This window comes from Erithacus rubecula (assembly GCF_903797595.1).
Source record: "Erithacus rubecula genome assembly, chromosome: 16".
In the NCBI taxonomy this organism is placed as follows: Eukaryota; Metazoa; Chordata; class Aves; order Passeriformes; family Muscicapidae; genus Erithacus; species Erithacus rubecula.
The window spans coordinates 10,693,373-10,718,541 of NC_136668.1; the positions used below are offsets into that span (position 1 = coordinate 10,693,373).

At 36.7% G+C, this 25,169-nt stretch overlaps 1 protein-coding gene across 6 annotated transcripts in view; it reads left to right on the forward strand.

Moving 5' to 3' along the window:
* Positions 1–23,140, forward strand: part of CNOT6 (CCR4-NOT transcription complex subunit 6) — a 29,993-nt gene extending 6,853 nt beyond the window's left edge. For 4 of the 6 annotated variants that reach the window (XM_079320191.1, XM_079320192.1, XM_079320193.1 and 1 more), the window contains 11 exons: positions 6,724–6,837; positions 9,306–9,492; positions 12,842–12,927; positions 13,887–13,991; positions 14,080–14,148; positions 15,565–15,722; positions 16,230–16,384; positions 17,353–17,507; positions 18,477–18,707; positions 19,983–20,185; positions 20,858–23,140. In XM_079320191.1, the coding sequence (XP_079176317.1) occupies positions 6,726–6,837; positions 9,306–9,492; positions 12,842–12,927; positions 13,887–13,991; positions 14,080–14,148; positions 15,565–15,722; positions 16,230–16,384; positions 17,353–17,507; positions 18,477–18,707; positions 19,983–20,185; positions 20,858–21,070 (1,674 nt within the window). In that variant the 5' untranslated portion in view covers positions 6,724–6,725 and the 3' untranslated portion in view covers positions 21,071–23,140. The remainder of the gene's footprint in view (positions 1–6,723; positions 6,838–9,305; positions 9,493–12,841; positions 12,928–13,886; positions 13,992–14,079; positions 14,149–15,564; positions 15,723–16,229; positions 16,385–17,352; positions 17,508–18,476; positions 18,708–19,982; positions 20,186–20,857) is intronic. The other 2 variants (XM_079320195.1, XM_079320196.1) reach the window with 1 other exon arrangement.
* Positions 23,141–25,169: the final 2,029 nt, after the last annotated feature.

A 25,169-nucleotide genomic window follows, 5' to 3' on the forward strand; every position in this document is an offset into this window, starting at 1 on the left:
TAAAAATATGAAATGACTGAGTTTTGAACTTAACAAAATTTAAGGCCTGTTTTACTCAGTGCTCCCTGGTCTAATGGAGCCCTCCTGATTTGAAGACAGCAAGTAAATCCTTTGACATTTATGGCCCAGTTTATCTGAACTGGAATACTTTGCTTGAGTTTCTGGAGGGTTATGTTTCATTTTAGTCAGCTTTGGCAAGATTAAGGGGTTTGCTGAACTTTAACAGCTTTATAGATTTTAAAAAGAATATTAAAGCATTTTTCAGCTTCTGAGTTTTCTCTAGTAGAACTTATATATGCAAATTCAAATAACTCATCTGATTAGTGATATTCTAGATACACTTACATCAATTAATGGATGTTGACTTAATCAGTATAGTGTATTTATTATTACACATGCTCACATCCCACAGCATTATCTTAAGTCTGAAAAAGAGGAAGGGTAACTCGTGGGTTTGTATTGGCAGTCATGTAAAATTACAGTTTTAGAAGTCCTCAGAATAGGATGGAGAAGCATTACATCCCTGATGAAGCTAACAGCCACTAAAATGTGATCTTAGCAAGTGAAAAATTACTTGGAATGAATCAATTGACTTTGTGTTGACACAACAGCTTTTTTATAGAATTTTAATTTAGATTATTCCAACATTAGGATATAAATTGGGTTAAAGGGATCTTGACACTTTCCCACGTTATACTGGAGTCTTTTGGGAGGGGCATCCCTCCCCACACTAGGCAAAAGGGAATTTTTAACTTACGGCATGTGGTCTGAAAATTTCAGGTGTTGGCCTTTAGCTGATTTCCCAATCAGATTTTTCCTAGCCTTGTTTTTTCAATACCAAATACTTACTGTAAAAAAAAAAAAAAAAATTGCTTGAAGAGCATTTTTCAAATAAAATGCCAAGAGTGTTTGTACTAGTCCACAAATAATAGGTGTTTACACAACAGACTTGATATTTGCCTTGAAGTAGCATACTAGTAGGAAAAAAAAATAAATATGTGGTTTCTTGCAACACTGGTGTTTTCTTTGTATATATTTCAATAGAGGGATCTGGTTCAAAGTTAAATGTAAGGTTGTATTTCAATAGATAAGCAAGTCCATAAATTTCTGTTTACTCAGCCTCAGAATATTTGTGATTTTAGTTCTAATGTATGGATTTCTCAATTCTGAGGCAGTTTTAATACTCTCAGATTTTTTTTTTTCTTTTGGGTGATGGCTCACACCTGCTTTCCCGAGCTTTGGCTTATCTGCTTGTGTATTGTAGCAAAATATATTTTGTAGATATTTTGCATGTTACAAGACATTGTGGCAATGTACATGTTATATGAAATACATGTATAAAATATGTGTAACATAAATATATAGTATATTATGTTGCAACAAAATAAGCACTATGTAGCAACTTATGTTTCATAGCAGAAGATAAGTATTTTTCCATATTATGTTGTATACCTGCTAGTAGTTAGGAAATACAAACTTACAGGCATATATTAAGATTTATTTAAAAGAAAATTCAATTTAGTATGTTTTGAATAAGACATTTATAGAAATAAGATAACATGAAATTTGGAAGGCTTTGTAGGAACAGTGTCAGGATACAGAAAAAGTATCCAATTCTCTAGTTTTGTGTCTTAGGTGGGTGGGGTGATGCCAAATCATTTTAAATAAGAATTTAGCTGAAACACATTCAATGTACTTCAGAGGCCACTTGAGGTTTAGCTGGGATGCTTTGGGTATTTTTTTTTTCTTTCCTCATCATGGTATCTTGCCCATGAATATTTTTCCATCAGTTTTCAGTATTGACATCACTCCCGAGTTGGTTGCCCAGGCATGGAACAGGCTGAGGATAAATTCAGTCCTTGACTCAACTCATCAAGTCAAGTGTGTCAATTCTGCAGGGACTGACCTTTATCATAAACCCTTTTCCAGCCACTGTGGCTTTTCTGTGAGAAGGTGCCAGATGTTGCACCTTGTGATCCTGGCCAGGGACAGTGTTGCTTATTTGCTGTACTTGAAGCTGAAATGTAATTCAGTTTCCATAGAAATTCATGGCTTGCTGAGTAAAGCGCTACTGGTGACAGGATAGGGAAAGCAGCAAGCTTGATTCATGTTGGAAAAGCACTTTTTAAAGAAGGGGCAATGAGTCTTTGAGTAGGAAAGGGCAAATCTGCAGGTTTATAGTAAAACTGAAATACAGCCCTATTGTGAAATTATCTCAAAGATTTTTTTTCTGAAGTGCAGTAGTTTTCTTTTAGAGGTAGTTCTGTTCCCTTTGAAGAGGGTCACTGGAAAGCAGCAATTCCTGTTAATTCTAATAAAGCTCAACAGTAGAAATTAACCCTTTGAATACAGGTTAACAGATCTGATTAACCTATACATTACTAGGCCTGCTACAGCCTTAAGTTATCTAAAAAGCAATGTACTTTGCCTTCAGTTAGGATTTCAGACTTTGTTCAGTGTTACTGTTTAACTGGGTGAGGGTAGCTGGAAGCAAGAGTTTGCTTCCTGCTATGGGAGAAGAGATTTTGGGCCATTGTGGCCAGAAGTGCCATTATGGTGATGTCCTGATTTCAGCAGCTGCAAATCCACACATACATTCCTGCTATACAGAATGATAACACAGGAAGCTAGTCTCCCTCAAATATATATTTTTTTCCTCTTCCCCCTTTAGCCAGTTTAATTCTCTTCACCAGCTCCTTTGTTATCAGACAAAAGTCGGTGCTGATGCAAGAGTGAAGTGGAAATACAGAGTCCTGGGGAGGAGGAACTGCAGCAGGGCCAGCTTAGTTCTGCTTCATGCATTGTAAAACCACATTGCAAGTGGTACAGGGTGTGGAGGATCCTAAATTAATTTTCAATTCAAAACAGACCAGTCAATTTAAGAAACATTTATATTTGTGGGCGAGGTCATTGGAACCCATTTTTAAGTGAAACTTGGGATTGCATGGAAAAGAGCTTCAGGGTTAAAGGCACAAGGTTACAAAAGAATGGTCTGGGGTGAGCTTCCAGTTGAGGGTTTGGAGAGAGAAAGGGAAAAAAACATCTCTCATATGTGCTATTGTTTTCTTATGAAATTTTGAGCAACTAATAGATTGCTTTCTGTCCTGCTACTTTTCAGCAGTTGAGAAGTAATTTATTTGGCAAGTAATACTGTACTGCATCAACAAATGGAAAATGTTCTCCAATTGTCTTGTTACTTCTTTCTTTATTAGATCTAGATTTGTATCATTTATTCACTGTTTTTAATTAAAGTAGTAAAAAGTTTGAGTAATTCTGCACTTGATCAGGTGTGTTGCTATTTTATTTACTTTCCCCTCCTGGCTATCTCCTGATCTGCATTAGTGTGTTAGTGACAAGTAAAAGCAAGTAAAGGGGAACAAGGGGAAGTCTGAAAAAGTCACCAACATGTGTTAGGAAGTTTCGGAAGCAAAGCTGTAATGCTTCAGCATTGTGATGTTGAAGTATTTCTAAAGGTACTTCCAGATTTGTAAATGGGTTTTATGGATGGTTCATAGTAAGTATGGAAATAGTTGTTTCAGAATAGTTGATTGGATCAGTTTAAGTTATGTCTGAGCACTGTGTTGCTCTTACTTTTCATTATTTTCAACACATTTTTAGAATTCAGATTTTTCCTAATTTAAAGATGATGTTTTAGGGGCAAACTTGATATCTACATCCATAGTAATAGTATGAAAGATTGTACTTGGCCTGCAGGAGTTGTCCAACACATTTCATTTTGAAATTGAGTTCATCTATCATGGTGTTGTAGGAAGCATTTCACAAAATGAAGAAAAAAAACCCACCAGGTTTTTTTGTTGACCTCATTGGCCTTGTTTGTCTCAGTTTCTTTGGGGTAAGGGGTGTTAATTCTGTGTGGGGACTGAGTGACCCACAGCGGAAATGGGAAGCCACACTCAGTACAACTCCCAAACTTTTCTGTTTTTACAGCTATTAAAATGACAATTTTAATAACCTGGTACAAGATAGTAAACAATTTCATTTGCATTCAAACATACTTAAATGTCCTTTTCATTAAATTTGTCTGGAGCGTGTTCCACAAATCGTTGTCATATATTTGTTGTAAAGATTTTCTCCTTTACAAAATGATTTACTGTATGCAGTAAGAACCTAACATTAATGGTGCTTCACCATCTGTGTTGGTGCAAGTGAAAATTACAGGTGGTATAAGGTCTTTTGAAAATAACCATGATGATTTTTAAAAGCTGCAGTTATCAATACTTCTAAGGATGTTTAACATTATTTTATGGATCTTACTATAAATTGCTTTAGCCTGACAAAATTCTATCAATCTGATGTTTACCTCAGCTATTATGTTTTATTGTAGCAGTCCAGCAGGTGCTAAATTTGGATTTGGGGAGGTAGAGAAAGGAGACAGTAAAAGAGACTGATTTTCTTGAACTACTCCAGGCTGTGAAGTTTTGAAATGCAGTTCAAGTGTTGTGCTTGTATTTTATGCTGTATAAGAGATACACCCAAGTTTAGCGTTCCTGTCAGTTCCTGAGAAATTTTGAGTTCTGGGTGATGAAGATGTGCTAATGCCTGGTGTGACAGTATCTTAGATGTGGCTGGTGGCAGTGATGCTCTCAGGCAGCAGCAGCTTCTTCAGCCAGGAGGCTCCCAAGCATTTGCTGCTTTTTTGGCACCTGGTAATCCTAAACAGCAGGGATTCATCCTCTGAGAAATGCAGCAGTGAGAGGGAAAAGGAACTTTATTGAGAGGGAAGGTAGTGCTGTGGAGCTACTGGGAGTCCAGGATCACCAGCATCCAGTGTTAAACCCCCAAATTCTTAAATCTCTAATTGTTTTAGTGTACATTAACAAAACCCACTGGAAAAGTATGTCATCCTCTCCTAGCAGTGAGCAGTGATACACTGCTGGTACCAGCAAAGCTGCTAATTAGTGCATGTGATTGAGTGTGCTCTGGGGAGTGTTCCTGTTTCTGTACTGAATGGGATTTCTGTCTTTGCTCTACCTGCCTCTTGAAAAATTGGAACATATTTATTAATTCAGGGAGCAGCAGGAAGAGGAAGCATAAATGTCTGAGGAAGGTAAATGTTTCCTGACAAGCTGGAGCATTCCTACATGGTCTTTGTGAATTATATATAATTATACAGAGAAATTTCAGAAGAAATGCTCTGTACTTTACTCAGATATATATTTTTGCACAAGTTGCATAGTTGCTGCAGTGAGAAGTTAGGATTTTACCTTTCTGGAGCTTATAGTCTGCTCTCCTCTCATTTAATTAGCGAAGTTTGATGAAAAAAAGTGTTACACTTGGCAATTCCCACACCCTGGGTACTCAAATGCCTTCACTCTGGAAGGAGCCTCACCCAGCTGCTATTTATAATCTGATCCTTTTACCCACAATTCACTTCTTAAAGGGGAATTTCTTTTCACTGCAGAAATCTGGTTTTGACCAGTAGTGGGAGAGGGAAAGGGAAAGAGCAGTGTGACTTAGTAAAAGAGCTGTTATATTAAAGTAAGCTGTAGTACCTAAAAGCTTTATTTTAATTAAGATGCATATAAGTATGCAGAAAAGTTTTTAGTGGATTTCTGTTGTTTTGTTTAGCATACAGAATAAACATTTTTCAGTAAAATCAGTAAACAGATTGTAAGTCTGGTTGATGATCTTATTTACTAGTAATTATCCTTCAATTATTTTATATAATGACAATATTTTTCAGTTCGTCCCAGGAGATGAAAAAATGAGAAAGCCTTAAAAGACTTGATAGGAAGATTTTGCTTAGAAATTTAACCAGTATAGCTGCTTGCTTACTGAGTGGGTTTGGATAGTATTATAATATTGCTGTAATGTATTTTGCTGGGTAATTGCATAATATTGCTTGTAATGTGTTCTTGAGGGTGATTTGCGCCAGCATTGTTTAATTTCTCTATTTCATATAAAGAGATTTATAGCTTGTTGTTTGTTGGAGAGGAAAGCTTGCTTCTCTGTCATGATGCATGATTGAATATGGTAAAAAGGACCTAGAAAAATTACTCTTATAAAGTTACCAGGAATGATGTGAAAAACAATGAGAAAAATGAAGAAAAATTTCAGTATTAAATACCTGGCTGAAGAAAGTGATAGAAATTTCTACCTTGGGTGCAATATTTTTGGATTGCAGAGAGAATAGTGAAAGTTGAATTAAAACCTGTCACTTTACAGGTTTAAAGAATTGAGGATCTTTTTGAAACCTTAATTCTTTTCTTGATGTTGATTTGTGTGAAGAGGTGAGAATTGCAGTAAATCTGGAACTGATGGGTGATCAGAGTTATTAGCAAATGTGTTCTCTAGGAATATGAGAGAGATCCCAGCAGTGGTGATCATCCCTTTTTCAAGTTTCATGGTTAAAGAAATAGGAGCTTGCAGGGGGATGTGTCAGTTCTGAGGGACAGCCAACATAGCCATGGAGGGTGGTGGGACACAATTTTTAAGCTGCTTTGCAGATTCTGGTAAATTACTGGGAGGGGGGGAAGGCTGGGCTGTTGTCTGCCATTCAGGGAGCATTAGGAAACTCTGTTTTTCTGTTTTATACCAGTGTTTCCTATTCAGCAACATTTGTAAATGGGTGCATTATCTGTAGCTTTGAAAAGTATTTGGTGTTAAAGTCTAATGTGAAATTTAACTGAAATGAGAATTACCTTCTACAGAATTCTCAGTATGCAATATCTCAGTTAATCACTTGCCTTTTGGTTTCAACAGGAATGCCCAAGGAAAAGTACGATCCACCTGATCCACGGAGGATGTACACAATTATGTCCTCAGAGGAAGCAGCCAATGGAAAGAAATCACACTGGGCAGAGTTGGAAATAAGTGGTAAGAAACTGAGGCATGGTCCTGAGTTATGAACTCACTGCAAGTAGTGTGAGCTTGGACAATGCTGGGGTGGAGTTACTGCCTGCCTTGAAGTGAGCCAGCAGAACAATGGGATGGCAGCTGCCAGCTGGGAGGAGTGTGGAGGGAAGAGAGAACTTGGGCTGGGATAGCACAGGGAGCTGCAGGACAGGTAAGGTGGGGTAAGTGGAAATCCCCATGTGTAGGAAAGTTGTCAAGGTGAGAATACAGATATGAGCTCTTTGTGTTTTAAGGAGATGAAGTGAGGGAGAGCATGAATTTAAGATGTAATTTGTCAGAGAGAACAGGGTGAAGTTGGAGTTCATCTATAGTTGTATATTCTTACCATAGGTAATGTAACAATGAGGTATTAGTCCATGTTTAAAAGCAGTTGTAAATTTTGCTTTGTTCTTAAGATTAAATACACCAAAACCTCCACAATCTGTGCAGGCTTTGAGATGCTGTTGGACTCTTGAATCTTTTCTGAAAAGTAAGATAATGCTCAGAATTTATAAGTGTGTGTTTCAACTGGTCAACCAGTCTCTTGATTTGTAGAGTTTGCTACAAAAAGTGTGTTTACAAAGAACTTCAAGCAAATATTTTAAGAATTAAAAAACCATTTTGTGACATTTTAAACTTAGGCTGCAATTTTGTGTAAATATGGAGGTTCTTTAAGCAACTGCAAAAAATTGCCATGTGGGATTTATAAACGACTGTTCAGTAGAGAAATTTGTGGAAGAAGGACTAAACAAACAATTCTTCAAATTGTGAAGAATCTTTCCATCCAGTTCACTGAATCTGTCTGTGCCTTGCTTCCAGTACCACGTGCCTGACCATGTGAATAGCATTCTTTACTGAAGGTTACAGATGCAGAAACACAGTTAAATGCTGCTTCAGGAATCAGCATTACATATCAGCATTAGGCTTGGAATCCTCTTGGACATCTGCTGCTCTGCATAGGAAGTGCATTAAGTGATGGCTCTTTCCTTTCATGCCTGGTAATCTCACTACAGACTGATTCCTGCCAGGGGAGGTGCTGGAGTGGAGAGCCTGGATCAGGGATGTTGATTGGAAATCCTTTCAGCTACAAGGCTTTCTACCATCACAGTCACCTGTTTGCATTGGGGGTGGGGAAGAGGTGCTAATTCAGTTTTAAAATGCAAACAACTATCGATTTGTGTTTAAAACCTTTCAAAGGATTTCTTAACGAGCATTAGAGGAGCATCAATCCCTTAAGAAGTGTATGCATTTGCCTTGCAAAATAAAACTGTGCAATGTTTTTGTTTCATTAATGTTTACAATGTCCTTTCCTTGCAAAATACTTGGTCACATAATACAGAAAGCCACAAATGTTAAACATTTAAATCCTGTTTTTTTTTCACTACAGGCTTTTTTATGCTCCTTGTTTTGTTATAGCTCACTGGAAGTTATACCAGTATTAAACATTTTGCTGCCAGGGACTGAGTCCCACATGCTCATATCTCAGTGTAACTTTCCCTGAGCATTACATATGAATTTTTATTTTGGAGAAAATCATTTAAGGAGAGGTATTACAAAGTGTGTGTTGGTGTAATATTAACCAGACTGTTGTTAACCTTGATGAGTCACAGTGGGGATTTTAAAGTTATTCCAGCTAACTTCTTTTTGCCTTGGAAAAGCTGGTGTTGGTACTCCTAATACTTTTGGTACAGTGAGATGATTTATGTAAATGAAACAGGATTTACCCTGGAGGAAAAAAGTCTTGGAGAGAATAAATATTTTGAGACCTTCTGATGATATCTCACATTCCTTGCATGCAGCAGTGTAAAAATCTTGATTCTGTCACACAAATCCATGTTTCCACCCTTCAGTTTATACAAAAAATCATACCTTTAAAAAATATCTGGCAATAGTTGATACAGCTTTTAGTTGAATGCCAGATGGAAATCCATGTTCTCAACTAAGCATCTTAGTCACCCTAAATATAGTGTTTCTATCTGTTCTTGGCTGGATTAATGCCATAGAGTAAAGATTTTTGGTTTGAAAGATGTGTGGAAATAAGGGATGAACCAAAGCACTGTCTTTCATCTCAGACATAAATTGTGATTGAAAAACATGTTTCTTACACCTCTGTTAATGATAAATTCTGGTCAGCTAGTTAGTATATTTTGTTGTGTATGGAACTAGATAAAGACAGATGTTTAAGTCTTAAGTATGGATTGGGAAAAACAACCTCAAGCATTCTTGGCAATATCTTTTATTTTCTCACACAGTGACAAATTTTTCATCTATAGAATCAGTGATTAATGAAATTTACATTGAATAAAATAATGATAAAATAAACCCACAAAAAACCCACGAGCAAAACTCACCTTCAAATTCCCCTGCCCCATTTATACTTGAAAAATGTTTAATTATTGCCAGATAAATTTTAAATGCTCTGTTTTCTCTTTTGTACCTTTCTGCCACAGGGAAAGTGAGAAGCTTAAGCTCATCGTTGTGGACACTGACCCATTTGACAGCTTTGCATCTCAGTGACAATTCCTTATCCCGTATTCCTTCAGACATTGCCAAGCTTCACAATCTGGTATATCTGGACTTGTCCTCTAATAAAATTCGCAGTTTACCAGCAGAGCTCGGAAACATGGTGTCACTCAGGTATGTAAATCCCAACAGCAGTTAAAATTGTTCTTTTATTATCTTTGTAGCAGCAGTTCAAATTTCAGCATCAGTAAATTCCCCTTTCCACCCTTCTTATCTACCTCCCTGAGTACTTGCAGCTATAGCAGTACTGGCTTTTCTGTGATCTCCTGTGCTGATGTGTGACAGCACAGAATGAGCCTCAAAAGTGCTTGGTTTGATGGCAATCACCCATTTTATATTTTTCCCAGTCAGGTTTCCTCTCAGGCATCTCTTTCCAGATTCTTTTACAAATCTTTTATGTGGTGTTTGTCTCAAAGAGTAAGTGAAGCACCAGAAAAAATTGCTTTTATCTCACAGTAAGGTAGGAAAAAGGTCAGATTAAACATTTATAAGCATGTTAACTACAATGTTTTCCTCTTCATTCATATTTAGTAATTATACTTAACAATAGTTCTTGTTCTCTTTATTGTATAACAATTGCAAGATGTCTAGTATCATCTCCTCCCCACCTTTGCTGTGATGTAACTTCATTCCTGTGCAAACTGGGGAGGAGAAAAAGATGTTCTAATTGCAGTTTTCGAGGTTTTTTTTTTTTTCCCTTCAGTTTTCTAATGCCAAGATGTACAAAGTTAGCATGGAATGAAAACTCCTTTTGGAAGTGAAATACAAGTAATGATGCCAATTTAGATTGTACTTAAGGCTCCTGCATTTTACTTTGTAAAAACACTGTTACATAAATATATAAATTTTATAAGAGTAAATATTTACAGGCAACTGTTTTTTGCCCTTGACTCAAAGGAAGAGCCTTATCTTAGGTTTATTAGACAGTTGCCAGTAATTGCCTTCATTGCTATTAATTTAGAAGATATTTCTGAACAGCTTTCTCAAATCCAGAAAATACAGAGTCTGAAAGTAATGTGAATGTTATTAAAAGTAAAGACAATGATAGAGAAGTGGACTGCCAGCACAGCTTTCTTGAAGCTGAAGGCAAAGCAATTTTGCACATAAAAGTACCTGCCATTGCATTTTCCTTCCCTTTAGAAACGTCTGCTCTATTGGAGAGGATTAAACTAGCTGATTAAATTGGTTCTAAAAGCTCAAATTCCAGAGCAGTTCAAGTCTCAACCTTGGAGGCTGAGCAAAGGGACCTTGCTTTTTGAAGCATAATTGGCAGCTCTGTTTTGTAGCATGTTGTATAGTTGCTTTCAACTGGAGAGAAATGTGTTCTAAGCTCTATTTCTTTGCATTACTATTTCAATTCAAAGCAGTTATTAGTAATAGGTTTCTTCCTTATCCAGCTCCTTGGATATTGTGAGCTAGCAACCCTAAATTTACTGGAGTAGTCTCAAATTCATCTTTGTACTTCCTTAACCTCCTTTCAGTCTTTTTAAAATATTTTTGTAAATGTAACACTTGTGACATGGAGATAGTTCAGCAGTGCAGAGTCATCAATATGCCTTCTTCCCAACAATTCTCCTGATTTATTCTGGCTGATTCTGTGAATCTTCAGTCCTAAGTTTGTTCTGAACAGAGAAGGGTAAATCTTGTAAATGTGAAATGTGTGGCTAAGGTCTATGATCACATCAGCTTTTCTATTTATGGCCAAAACACAGTACTTGAGCCCAGATCTCTAGATGTGAAAAGCTGTGCATGAACCCACTGTGCTCTCAGTAATTGCAGCTGCTCCATGTTTTTTTTTTTTTTTTAGTGTAGTGAAAGTGAAGAAAAACGTATAAGCACATCCTATGTGAGAGCACATTGCAGGTCCCAGCTGGGCCAGGGTTTTGTGTTCCAGGCTGGCTCTTGCTGCAGACACTTCCCCTGGATTCTGGGAAGTTGTTCAAACTAATGGTAATTCAACCCTGGGCATTGCTGCTATCCTGAGCCACAGAAATCATTTGTGCTCTCAGCACTGAGAACTGATAACAGCTCTCCCAGCTCCCACATCTGGAGCTCTGGGTTCAGTCTGTACTGTAGATCTCACCCAGGATTCCTTTCATCTCCCTTTTTGCTGCAAGTAGTTGAAAAAAGACATGTCAGAACAGTAGGATTTCTGATCTTTGCAGAAAAAGGAGAAAAAAAAATAAACAGTGTAACATGTTATCTTGGAAAGCTCAGCTGTAAAACAGATTCTCTTGATATGCTTGAAAAAACTTGAGTGCACCCCCAGTATATTTGCAGATGGCACAGAGCTGGGTGGAAGGGTTGATCTGCTGGAGGGCAGGAAGGCTCTGCAGAGAGATCTGGACTGGCTGGATCCGTGGGCTGGGGCCAGTGGTGTGAGGTTCAGTCAGCTGAAGTGCTGGGCCCTGCACTTGGGTCACAACCCAGCAGTGCTCAAATCTGGGGAAACTGGGAAGCTGCCTGGTGGAAAAGGACTTGGTGGGAGTGATCAACAGCAGCTGAATGTGGGCCAGGTGTGCCCAGATGGCTGAGAAAGCTGATGGCACCTGGCCCAGATCACCAGAGTGTGGCAGCAGTGACAGTCCCCCTCTACTGCTGATAACACACCTCAAATCCTGGGGTCAGTTCTGGCTGCTTATGGTAAGAAAGACATTGAAACCCACAAATGCTGTTCTCTAGAAATCAGCAAGAGTTAAATTAACTCTTGCCCTCCAGGTTTCCTTTTTTTTTTTTTTTTTTTTCTGTTGCCTAGAAATCAAGTCTTTAGGCGCCAACTTCTAAACACTTTGGAGCAGCAACTTTATATTGATGGACTCTATGAAAGTCTTCATTGCTTAGTGGGAATTCATTTAGGAAAGTGAAAAGTATTTTTCTCTACCCAGTTGTTGGATATCAGAATTCAGGACATGAATTCTGTTGCTGTCTGTATATTGGTTTTGTGAGTTACAAAACACGTATTTTGTCTTACCACTGAAATTATGAAAAGAAAACCACTCAAACCATAGAAAATTACTGCTGTAAATGACTACTGCATGGTAATGCCACAGCTGTAATCATACTGGCATGATCCTGGATTTTTTGATTTGGTTTCAGAGATATAATTTCCCTTTATTTCTTAATTACAGCTGACCTGTTTCATGGTCTGGTTTGTCTGAGCTGTTACTGCATCATCCCTTGTAGATACTAAAGTGTTTAATTATTGCTAATGTTCACAAAATGTCTGACTGTTTAAGATAAACTCTCCAAACAGCTCCTTTCCTCTGTACTTCAACATAATGTGTTTTGTCTGGGTGTGTGTGTCTGAGTACAGCAGGATTTCCCTAACCATTGCTGTTTAGTCTCTGAATTTTTCGATATTGTGGTTTGCTACTATATTGGTTCTCTTTAGTTCAATTCTTGTACTGCTGCAGATAAATGTTGCTCTGTTTTCAGACCCATATGATTCTTGCTCTGTCTACAGGGAACTACATTTAAATAACAACCTGTTACGAGTTTTACCTTTTGAGCTGGGAAAACTGTTCCAGTTACAGACTTTGGGTCTGAAAGGTATTGCTGTTTTTTTCTTGGTCTCTGTGCTTGTTTAGTGATACTGCTGCTGAGCTGTAATGGCTGTAGTCTGCTGGTTCATAAAATGTTACTGATTAGCAATCCCAGATGTAGCTGCTCCCTCCACATTTATAAATACTGTTACTTAGGGATTATTTAGAAAAATAACAGGATTGGGAAAGCAGTGCCCATAGAAGGAGGTTTGCTTTTCTTTTTGCAGAGTGAGCAGAAGCTTTCTGTTGCTTGCATGGGGGTTGAATGCAGTTCTGCTTTAACTAAGAAATAGTCTGTGGTTAACTGTGGTACATCTCCAGCCAGAAAGGGAACATCCTTTGTATGGCTGCAGGGTTCTTATGCAAGCAGCAATTTAAGTCTTTTCCCATTTTTTTCCCCCTCTGAACTTTATGGATTCTAGTTGTAAAATTGCTGACCTTGAGGAATTTTTGAGCCGCAAAATCAGAAGCACTGAGAGATATAATACCTCTAAACACTGCTAAATCTCAAAATTCTGTTTATCTCCCCCTTAAAACTAGGCACTTGCAGTGTGTGTTGTCCATGACAACTTCTGCAATCTGCTTATGTTTGGCAGATGGCAGAGTCTCTACTGAGATCTGACTGTCAGATCAGCTGCTGGTGGATGTTTCACACTGAGCAGAGGTGCCTCCTGTGTTTGTGCTCATCAGTTCTGCATATTGTACCACACAAGTTCTTCACTGCTCTTAGTCCAAGGACCCCCTTTGGGATGCTCAGTCCCCCAGCAGAATCAGCAGGGAGTGTTGCTAAACTTCACTAGGGCTGTCCACACATCCAGGGTTTTGTGGGATTGAAGACCTGAGATCTGAAACCCCAAAGAAGTTCATAGTAGATCTTGTCTCCAAGCTGTCATCTTTCAACACTGATATGCAAGTCTGCAATAGTTCTGTATATTTTATTCAATATTCCTGTGAATTGGTTTGTAGGAAACCCACTTACACAGGATATTCTGAACCTGTATCAGGAACCAGATGGGACACGACGGCTACTGAACTATTTGCTTGATAATTTGGCAGGTACTGCAAAAAGAAGTAAGTGATCATTCTTAAAACATTTATTTCTGCTGTGTAAAATGAATGTGATTATCACTTGTATCTCTATTTTAAAATGTTCCCATAGTTTCGACAGAACAGCCACCTCCAAGATCCTGGATTATGTTGCAAGAACCAGACCGTACAAGACCAACAGGTACTGTAACACTTCAAGGATTTCTCATTTCTTCTGTTTTCCTTTTAATAAAAGCTGTTGATCTTTACTTGTAAAGAAGTTAATGCTTAAATTAACCAATCATCTCTGCAGTGCTGACCAGCCAGCTGAAGTCATTCTATCCCAATTGGAACACCTGTTCCAGATTTACCCATCTTTTACTCTAAAGTAATTTATTTTTAATTAGTGTCCCCCTCACAGGATTTGAAACTGTTGTCCACAATTAGTTAAATGGCAGAATTATAATAGGCTTAATGTAACATTTGTTGAAGAATAAAAAAAAATGGAAGCATTTAAGCATGATTTCCAAAAAATGTAGAATCGTTTTAAGTAACCAGGGTATCATCTTTGATTCAGCTTTTTTCTTGCTGCTAGGATTCAGGTCATGTTTAATTATCTACTTTTTTTTTTTTTTTCCCATGCATAAATTGTTTAAAATACTGTCTTTTCTCTTTACCTGCACACCAAAAATCTTAGTGTATTTCTCAATGATTGCAGTGCCTTCTCTTTCAGGAATGATTATTCTCCCATTATTAAGTGATTGCTTCAAAGATCATGATGTTAATGCAGCTTCTGTTTTTCTGTCACCTGTTTGTTTTCAAAATGCTAGACTTGGATGCCAGTCAGCCTAAGATTCTTTTCCTCAGTTCTCTGTATTTTCAAACAATGGTCTTGTTTCTTTTTTTCTACATTTGAGAGAAGCTTCCAAGTATCTCATTGTTGTATGACAAATTCTTTCAGTGCTTTTTAAGAACAAGCAAATCTAAAAACCCAACAAAACACCCCCCCCAAATCCATGCTCTTGGATTACCTGTCAAGTTGCCCCAGCCTGTCTCATTATTACTCCTGTTTCAAATTAATACAGAGAGGAGATATTTCTTTTCCTATGCCTGAATGGCTTTTTGAGGTGGAAATATTTGAGGGGTTAATTTGCCTACACTTTTTTTGTGTGAAAGAACCCTCACCCTGCCTGTGGATCTGTTACAGTTTGTGGTAGCAATAATTAAGGTAGATTTTAAAGAATCTAATTGTATACTTGCAGATCTTTGTGTAGTTGACAAATACAAGTGTTCAAATACACTTACTTTAATTTGGGTTTTTCACAGTACTGTGCCATTTATCATAAAACACATTTTTCTACTCTTCACTGTGTTAACCATATAAAAGGGGGTGTTTGTTTCCTAATTAAATGCTAGAAGACAGCTGCCATAAGTCCAAACATGTAATTTGTCTCCTTGGAAGAACTAACAAATTTTTTTAGCACAGATACACATGCTGTGTTTTGGTTGAAACAAATGAAGCGTGAATTGATAAATTCCCAGAAGACAAAAGTCAAGACCATAATTGTATTTTTTATTTTTAATCTATCAGTGTGTAAGTAAAATTATTGTTCTGCAGCCTTGTTCTCTGTCATGTGTTACAACGTGCTCTGTGACAAATATGCCACCCGGCAGCTGTATGGCTATTGTCCATCCTGGGCCTTGAACTGGGAATACAGAAAAAAAGCCATTATGCAGGAAATACTGAGCTGCAATGCTGACATCATAAGTCTGCAGGTAAAAAAAATCACACCATTATTTCTTTCCCTTTCCTATTGCCATGTGCTGGTTTCTTCACATTAAGTGTATTTATAGTAAATGGTCTGTTTTCAAAACCTTCTGCAAACAAAAGAAAAAGAAGTGATGTTTAGTGCATTATTTGTTGCTTGACATCAAAAGAAAGATCTCAGCCCCCGCAGTTGGAATGAAAACCAGCAGCCCCTGATCAAAGCAATGTTCATGGGGGTGTCTTTGTGCCTGTGTCTGTATGTGGGGCTGTAATTGACACATTTTCAAATAAGAGGCTTGAGATAATCATAACTCCAGGGATTACAGAAATTCATTTATATTTCCTTAAAATAGGGATATTGCTCTTGAATTTGCATTCTCTGATGTACTTAATTCTTAGATTTTTTTCCCCTTAAATCTCATTTGAAAGTGATTTACACTTCTGAAGAGTCTAAATAATACATCTTCTATATTTTGCTAATAGTATGTTCATGCTGTGCTGCCTTAACTTTACAGGAGGTGGAAACAGAGCAGTACTACAGTTTTTTCCTGGTAGAACTGAAAGAACGTGGCTATAATGGATTCTTCAGTCCAAAATCTAGAGCTAGGACAATGTCAGAACAGGAAAGAAAACACGTTGATGGTTGTGCAATATTTTTCAAAACAGAAAAGTAAGTGATGTGGTTTGCTAAGCCTTCTGTTGTCTCTTGCTGTCTTTTGCATAATTTCTCAGGCTGGTCTATAGTTCAAATAGTTGGGCTTTAAACTGCCCTTTTGTAGCCAGGCAGGATTTCATACAGAGCATTCCTACCCCTGGAAAGACTGGTTTATATGAGAGATTGTTCTGTGTAGAACTAACAATAAAAAATTTAACCTTGAAATATGGAGTTGAATGAGATTTCATTCTGTTTGAGCAGTGCTGGTTGGGAGTTCACTAAATTATCCTTCACTTGTTGAGTGTGGGTGTCCCAGCCATTTGGTGGCAATAATAGAAAATGAAGGAAATAATGAAAAATGAAGCAGATTTTCTTGCCTTTTGTTTCTTTGAGTAAAGGAATTTATAATCCCCCAAATTACTGAAATAAGGCCTCATATCACATTGACTTTTTGATGAATTAGCCTTTGGTAAAGCAAGTGACAAGGTATCACTGTACAATTCTATAAAAAAACAAACCCTAATCATTTAAGAGCTGCAGCACTTACTAGTTGTGTCATATTGCACTTGTACAACTTTGGATTGATGGTAATAATGTTCTTTCCTGCTTCCATTCTTGTGTATCCACAAGTAAATGTAGGTGCCAAGTTTGCTACATAGTGGCTTGGAAAATTATTTAGTCCGTCTCTGTTAAATGTACATATTTGAACTAGGAGCAGATGCCAAGTTAGAAACAAGCATGATTTTTCTAAAATATCTCTCAACAAAATCTTTTAATTGTAACTAAGCTACTCTAAATGACATGAAAATTGCTAGGAAAACTATAGAATTTGATTTCACTTTAGGATTTAATGAAATTATGTGATAGGCTGAGATTTTCACATCATAAATGTGTTTGAGCTTTAATTAAAAGGAGAATTATTGATAACATTTCCAACTGTATCTGACTGCTGAAAACAATGACATATGATGTTTTTCTTTCAGATTTACTTTGGTTCAAAAGCATACTGTTGAGTTCAATCAACTAGCAATGGCAAACTCAGAAGGTTCAGAGGCTATGCTGAACAGAGTCATGACAAAAGATAACATTGGAGTTGCTGTTCTGTTAGAACTGCGAAAGGAATTGATAGAGATGTCATGTAAGTCCCATTTCACTTATTTTTTTAAATAGATGGCATTTTGTAAATGAAAAAAATTGCTCTTGGTATAATAAAGAAAAGAAATTAGGTTCTGCAGGTGAATTTGGCTTTGCAGATGGTATATTCAGGCAACTTTATTTCCAGTGAGGATTTTGGGGAAAAGTTTTATAGTTTAAATGATGAGGGCTTCCCCCCCCAACTTGTATTTTTAAGGAAAAAAGATATAAAAACTTGAGTTGAGTGATTTTGTTGTTTGGCTTTGGGGTTTTTTCCTTAAAATTATGTACAAGTATCAAAGAACCAGATGGTGTTAGGTTGTGTGTTTCTGGATCATGTATCTCCATATTTTTAACTGATTTTCTTTACTGTCATGCTTATACGACCTGTTTGTTCTGCCCTGTCATTCTTAATTCAGGAAATGTAAATTTGGTTTGTAAGTATCACAGTGAGAACCTACTCAACCTGTGTTATATTTATCCAAATGATATTTTATTGATTCAGATTGTAGCAAACAAGCCTTTTAAGAAACACTTCTATCAAGAGATGTAACTTAGAATGTGAATAACTTAGAATTCAGAGCTTGCTACCTAATAAGATATGAACAGAGCCTGTTTGCTATCATAGCCTGAGGAAAGCTGCTGTAATATTTTAGAAAAACATTATTTGCCTGTAATTAGGATTATCCATTACTTATGTTAATTTTCAGTGAATACAAAAGCATTACATGTAACAAGATAGTCTCTTAGTGGTCTTAAATGTGAAATATCATTCCTAAAGCTTTATATCAACTAAAACACTTGTTAAATGTAAGAGGAGTTATCTGACCCTCTTCATTCAAATGGTATTAACCTTCTTGAAGTCATACTGGTAATTTTTTTTTTTGTCCCCTTAAGCATTTTGTATACATTTCTGTAATAGTGTTTTCTGTCATTGGCTGATTTTAAATAAATAACTGACTTTAAATTTTAGCTGGAAAGCCACATCTTGGGATGGAAAAGCAGCTAGTTCTTGTAGCTAATGCACATATGCATTGGGACCCAGATTATTCTGATGTGAAGCTGGTTCAGACTATGATGTTCCTGTCTGAGGTAAAGAACATTATTGATAAAGCTTCTCGTAGTCTCAAACCTGGTGTTTCGGGAGAGCTTGGAACCATTCCACTGGTACTGTGTGCAGATCTCAATTCTCTACCAGACTCTGGTAAGACTTCTATTTCTTATTCTTTAGACTGTTTTAAGTGTGTAACAGTTTGTTCAGTTTCAAGAATGCATTGTTTGATATTATATGCTGTAGAGGTGCTAAGGGAAGAGAAGGAGAGAGAACTGTTTCATTTGTGAGCAGTCTTACTGCCTGTGCTGTAGTAGAACTGTGTCTGGTCTTTCAGAAACATTCCCATTGTGATTTTGTTCCCTCTTCTTTCATGTATTTTAAAATGTCTTCCAAAAATAACTGGAAACATAAGTGTATAGCTGATAATTTGGTTTTCTTAATTTTAAGTGTGAAAAGATAATTTTTTACCTTTTAAATTTGCTACCATACAATCATTTTCTGTCATGTTTTTAGAACTTCTAAAATTCAATACATTCCCTTGAAAAGGGGACTTTCCAGAGCTCTTTACTAACATGGGACTTTGTTTCTTGACTTGGTAGCAGCTGTATAAATGCAAGAAAAGAGCACATTCAGTGGCTGTCACCTTGCTTGCTCAGGCACCCACCCAGCTGAAGTGCTGTACTCAAGAGCCATCCTTCCTTCTTACTATGGGTTGATCAATATAATCATCTCCATTCCTGGTCCCCTTACTTCTGGCTTCATCTTGGCAACTCTTAACATCTGCTAGAGTTTTAAGGAGCAGTTATTGCTCAGCAACAGTGGAAATGGGATTATTTTTGATCCCAGGAGGGTCAGTATCACTAGTGCTGATTGCAATGACCAGTTCACATGTCTGGTTGTATCTTCAGAACAACTTAACTGCTTCTTTTACCTTCCAGAATGATAATATAGATATTCTGAAATTGAGGCACAATCATAGTTTCTGTGACACAAGTCTAATCAATTTGGCTTTGCAGCCTCTTTAAAGTTAGCTTCTTTTGAAGTAGTGTTCCAGAAGTTGGCTTTTTTGCAGCACTTTAGCTGAAGAACATTGAATGGCAGGACCTGAGCATAAGAGCAAGAAGAGGCAGCCAATAGCTAGCACTGATAGAATTTTACTTCTGATTTTTTTCATCTTCCCCTTCCCAATCTATGCCTTATTAACTTTCTCATTTTTTTCTAATCAAAGTATGTCTCTGTTCTAGGTGACATTTGCTCTTGCTACACACTGCCCTGCAGTATTTTGAAAGAACTGCTGTTGATTGTACTGTGCATTGTTAAGGTTTTGGTTATATAAAGCCTAAAGTTGCATGTCTGACTTCAAGTACCTACACACACTTATTTGCTGAATGTTTGTTAATACTTGTTTATAATCTGTCTCCTCAGGTGTTGTTGAGTACTTGAGCACTGGTGGAGTGGAAACAAACCACAAAGATTTTAAGGAACTGAGATACAATGAAAGTCTTACTAACTTCAGCTGTAATGGAAAAAATGGGACAACAAATGGAAGAATTACACATGGTTTCAAGTTGAAGAGTGCCTATGAGAATGGTCTAATGCCTTATACAAATTACACATTTGACTTCAAGGTAAGGACTTGCTTATATTTTGGAGAAGTTTTCCTTTTTCAAGTGTAACTAGTGATTTGCTGTATGAACTAGTTATATAAATTAATCTGTGTAGCAAAGTTCACCAAGTTTATACTTAAAACACAGCAAACTGGCATGCCTAACACTTCAGTCTCCTAGAAACCATCTTATTTTTAATAACTTGCAGTAGCCTTCTAAGAGTTGGGGTGCTCTTAACCTTACCTGTAAACAGTAAGAGTTTGTGTTTTGATACTCCAAGCTAAATGACAGGGGCACTTCAACTGTCAAGTGCAATAATAGTGAAATAATCCATATTGCTTCTGGAAAAGTCTTAGTTCTCTGTTGCCCAGGGAAAACAAAGATTGTTTTTTTTTTTCCTCTTCAAAATCAGCAAAATGTTATTTGAAGCTCTGTAGGAGGTTGGAAATTGAAACCCACAAAGCATAGTGGAAGTGAAAAAGGGTGGCCTTTTCTTTTGTTTTCCAAATCTATACTGAGCATCCCACTGGATATAGGAAGAAAAAAACCTCCTAAATTGTGATGTGCTAAAGAGAAGGAATGGGATATTTCATTACTTGTAACCCTGAGCTTACCTCTTGTTTGGAATAATAATTTGAGACAAGAATAAATACTAACTGTACTCTTTCTGTTTTTTTTCTTCTCTTGTTTTAGGGTATTATTGATTACATCTTCTACTCTAAACCTCAGCTAAACATACTTGGCATTCTTGGACCTTTGGATCATCATTGGTTAATAGAGAACAATATAAGTGGTTGTCCACATCCACTCATCCCTTCTGACCACTTCTCACTTTTTGCACAACTGGAGCTTTTGCTGCCTTTCCTGCCTCCTGTAAATGGAATCCATCTCCCTGGCAGGAGGTAGTCAAATACATTTTAGAGGGCAACCTCAATCTAACTTGTACAATTGTAAAATCTGAATATAGAGGAGTGAGGTATGGCCAACAGGGATTTTTTTTCTTAATAATCTTAATCTTTAATCTTAATTATTTGCTAAAGACATAGTAAAAGCCAGGTGCTATCAACAGACACAATTCTGAGCCCAATATACTTTGTATACTGTTCCACAGCGATTGGTGCATTTGCACCTTTCTTTAATACATTACAATTAACCTTCCTGTTTCTTTTCTCCAACGTGACATTTTCATGCCTTGAAATAGGGAATTGTTATACAGTGTATTCTCTTTGCACAGTTATCTGTAGCACTACTTTTTTGAGGCCAGTAGGAACATCCACAGAACATTCTCCGTACTTCACTCCCTCCTTTTTCAGACTTGTTTGTAAAATATAGAATTTGAATTTAGCCTTTATTGATTGTATATGAACAACAGAAAACCTGATTTATGAGATTTTGTACTTTAAAAAAAAAAAAAAAAGAAAAATCAGATTTGGAAAATGATTGTATTGTAAACTAAGGCTAAATTTTTATCTGTTTTCATGTGTTATAAAGGCCAGCGTGTAAAAGAGGTTGTCACAGGTTTTCTCTGCTAATGATTTGCACTGTTAGGGTTTTGTTAGCCCTTTTATACTACTTTTTATGTTCCATTGAGAACGTTGCTTTCAAAATCCAAACCTATAAAATCTTAATATCTTACAGAGATAACAAAATACATTCTATTTCTGATAAAAAAAAAAGAGGCATAGAGTTCTCGCAGAACAGATAAGCTGAGCAGTGAATATAAGTAGACCTGTATGGATTGAAAGTTATTGCTGATGTGTACACACTCAGAATTTTTCTCATCTCTAACTAAAATCTAGGGATACTTGTGTACAGCTTCTTCATTTCTGTTATAAATATTTGTCCTATCTCCACTGTGCCTGCTTAAATTTGTTCTCAACTAGCACTGCCTGTGCATGCAGAGAGATCCTGTGCATCCTCTTTTATTTTTTTAAATAATGTTAACACTTGTGAAAATTTTATGAAGATACTTTTGTATAAGCTGTGGCATCTTTTTTTCCTTTGTGAAGCATTGAATATCACACTTTGGAACATGTTCAGGTTATGGGTACACAGTTTCTAGCTTCTAATGCCCATGCACTGCTTCTTTCAGTGTCATTGCACAGTGCTGTTTTTCCCACTAAGAGTTACTATCATGTGGATTCTCTTTTGTTTGTGTGTTCCTCAGTTTCTGAAAGTATAATTCCTTGAAGATAAAAACCTAGCCCTACATTTTCTATTAATGAAGCAGTGTAAAATAAATGCATCTTCAATACAGGTCCCAAAGACAATTCTTCAGATCATATTTTAAAGTGACCAAGTCTTATTTTAAAGTGTCAAGCAAGACCGAAGTTATAGTGTACCCTCAGTGCCATTTGTGTCATGAAGCCAAGTATAGAACAGCTTACAAATTTAGCTTGTCTATTTGTATCCTAAAAGGGAGAATTCATCATCTCCTTAAACTAATACAACTTGAATAATAAATGTAAAAAAAAAAATAAAAATTAATAATGGAGATAGAGCTTGGTCTTAAACAGCTTTTGTTTCAGCTGCGGGCAGGGAAGCAAAAGGACACTGAGCATTAAGAGAAAACTTTCTAAATATTATGAATTTTTTTATATATAAAAGAGTGAATTGGTAATAATGATGATTCAAAATTTTATTGAAAAGTAGTCAGCACACAAGTGTGCTCAAACCGTTCTGTTTTAAGCTCAAAGTAAACATTGCAAACAGTTCGGATGTAAAATGTAGATTTTAAAATATCAATAGGAGAAATTTTGATCTTGAATCCTTGTCTGGGACCTGATCTCTTGGGGTTATCTTGTTTTGGTTTTAGTTGTAAAAACACCAAACATGTCCAGTTTATAATCAGTACATTGAAATGCTGGTAGTATTGCTGTAGTAGATTTAATGCGTAGTGTTATTTTTTTTTCTGTTTGTTTTTTGGGGTTTTTTTGTAAAGTGTGAATAAAAGGTGTTTTACTCATGTTTCCTTAATGATGTCTTGGTAATGTACATCATGACAATTTCCAGTAATGATGAGCCAATTTAGCTTGTCAGACTAAGCAAACTATTTTTCTTTTCTGATATCTGGATTGTGTAAGGAGTCCAGAAAGCTTTACAGAAGGGGAAGGGAAGCACTTACTCATTTTGTATTTTTTTAGAGGGGGATAATTTACTTTAATAGATGCTGGAGCTTGAGTGCACTTGTTAGATTCTAAAGGTTTGAGCTTTATCCAGTATGTGTTCTCCTCTATTGCTTAGTCTTAAAAGATATTTGAATTTATGACAGCATGTGAAAATATGGCCCCTTGTGCTTTTGGAGACACAACTGTTCCTGCTTAGTCACCTTATGGTCTAAGGGTCCATTTGAATAACCATTTCCTCCAGCTTTTATAGTAGTCCATCAGGTCCTGATTGAAAACCCTTTGAATCCATTGAAGACACTCCTTTGACTTCACTGGGTTTTAACTGGACTGCAGCTGTGACTCGGGGGCTGAAGGAAGGAAGGAGAAATGTTTTGAAAATAGGGAAAGACCAGATGGCACCAAAACAGAGCTGAGATAAATCTTTCAAAGAAAATACATTCTTGTGTCAAACAAATCTAACTCAAAAGTCTCAATTTCCAGCTATAACATAGAATAAGGCAATAAACCGTGTCTTCACAAAATCAAAATGTTTGCTTCATAGTTTTTAACATGAAATGGTTCTTTGCAATATTTTTATTCGAGGTGGTTTTGGGTGTTGCCATAATGTACCTTCAGTGTTCTTGTTGTAAAAGCACATACAGCAGAAGTCACAGAACATCCTTGGGGTTGAAAGGATTTATTTTGGTAAGACCAGGCTTTTTTCCACTTAAAGTACACTCTGCCATATCTTGTCTAGTTTTATTTACATTTACCAAGAGTTCTGGGTGTCAAAGTGTAAATTGTACTACACCCTTAATTAAAGCAATTGTTTAGAGTACAAGACTAATACCACAAGTTACTGCTTTTAACATAACACAAGTAGGGGGGGAATGAGCATATAAATTGGTGTGTGCTGTAATTATTTTGTCCTTTTAGCAGCTTTAAATTAAAGGTCAATTTGGCTAGCATTTGACTGAACTGATTTGAAGAACATTGTATGCATCTTTGATGTAACTTCAGCAAATCTAAGGTTGTTTGTTTTTGTTTTTGTTTTTTTATAGCAGGCTTAGAAAATAGCTTATGCTTTGCTTTTTCAAGCACGCAAAACCTGTATGAAAGGCAAAATAATTGCGACACCATTGTGGGGGAGGGGGAAAAAGAAAACTAATTCCACTGTAAAACTTTGAGAAGCTCAGTTAACCGCTTCAGTAGCAAAGCCTTTCTCATCCAGCCGGACACAGTATTTTTTAGTATGTTAACTGCTATTCTTTTCTTTTGGTTGCATAAATTTGTAACACGTAAGTGTCTTGGTATGTTTAAGTAGTGTCTAAAATAGAATATCTTAGTCTTTATTCACAGTACTTCTGTATAATGTGTAATGCACTGGACTAACTCTTGTTTACCATTCATGTAACAAAAACCAGCACATTATCTGCACTAAGCTCAAAGAATGTTGCATTTGTCTATAGGCAGCTCTTCAATAAGATAAATGGGAAACTGAATATGGTCTGATGGTAAACAAGGGCTTTTACTGTTCTCTTCAGTGGAACTTTCTTCTTGGTCAAATTTTAACTAGTTAGTATTATATTTATATACAGGGTCTTCTTTTTCTTTACCAATGTATTTTCCTACTCATAGCTGACCAATAAATCCAGTATCTGTTTCAAACCTTCTTGAAGTCTAATTCATATTTTAACTTGATTCATAAAGCTCTTCCTCAAGAGTCACAGCCAAAGGGAATGAAGTGTGTGAAGGGTATAATGGAAGCATAAGAAAAACCTTGCTGTGGTTCCTGCAGCTTTTGAGAACTGCACACCAGAAATCTGCTCCAGTCAGTTGGGTTTGGGTTGCAAAGTGAAGGCATGATGAGAAACGCCTCCAGATCTTGTGGAGAACCC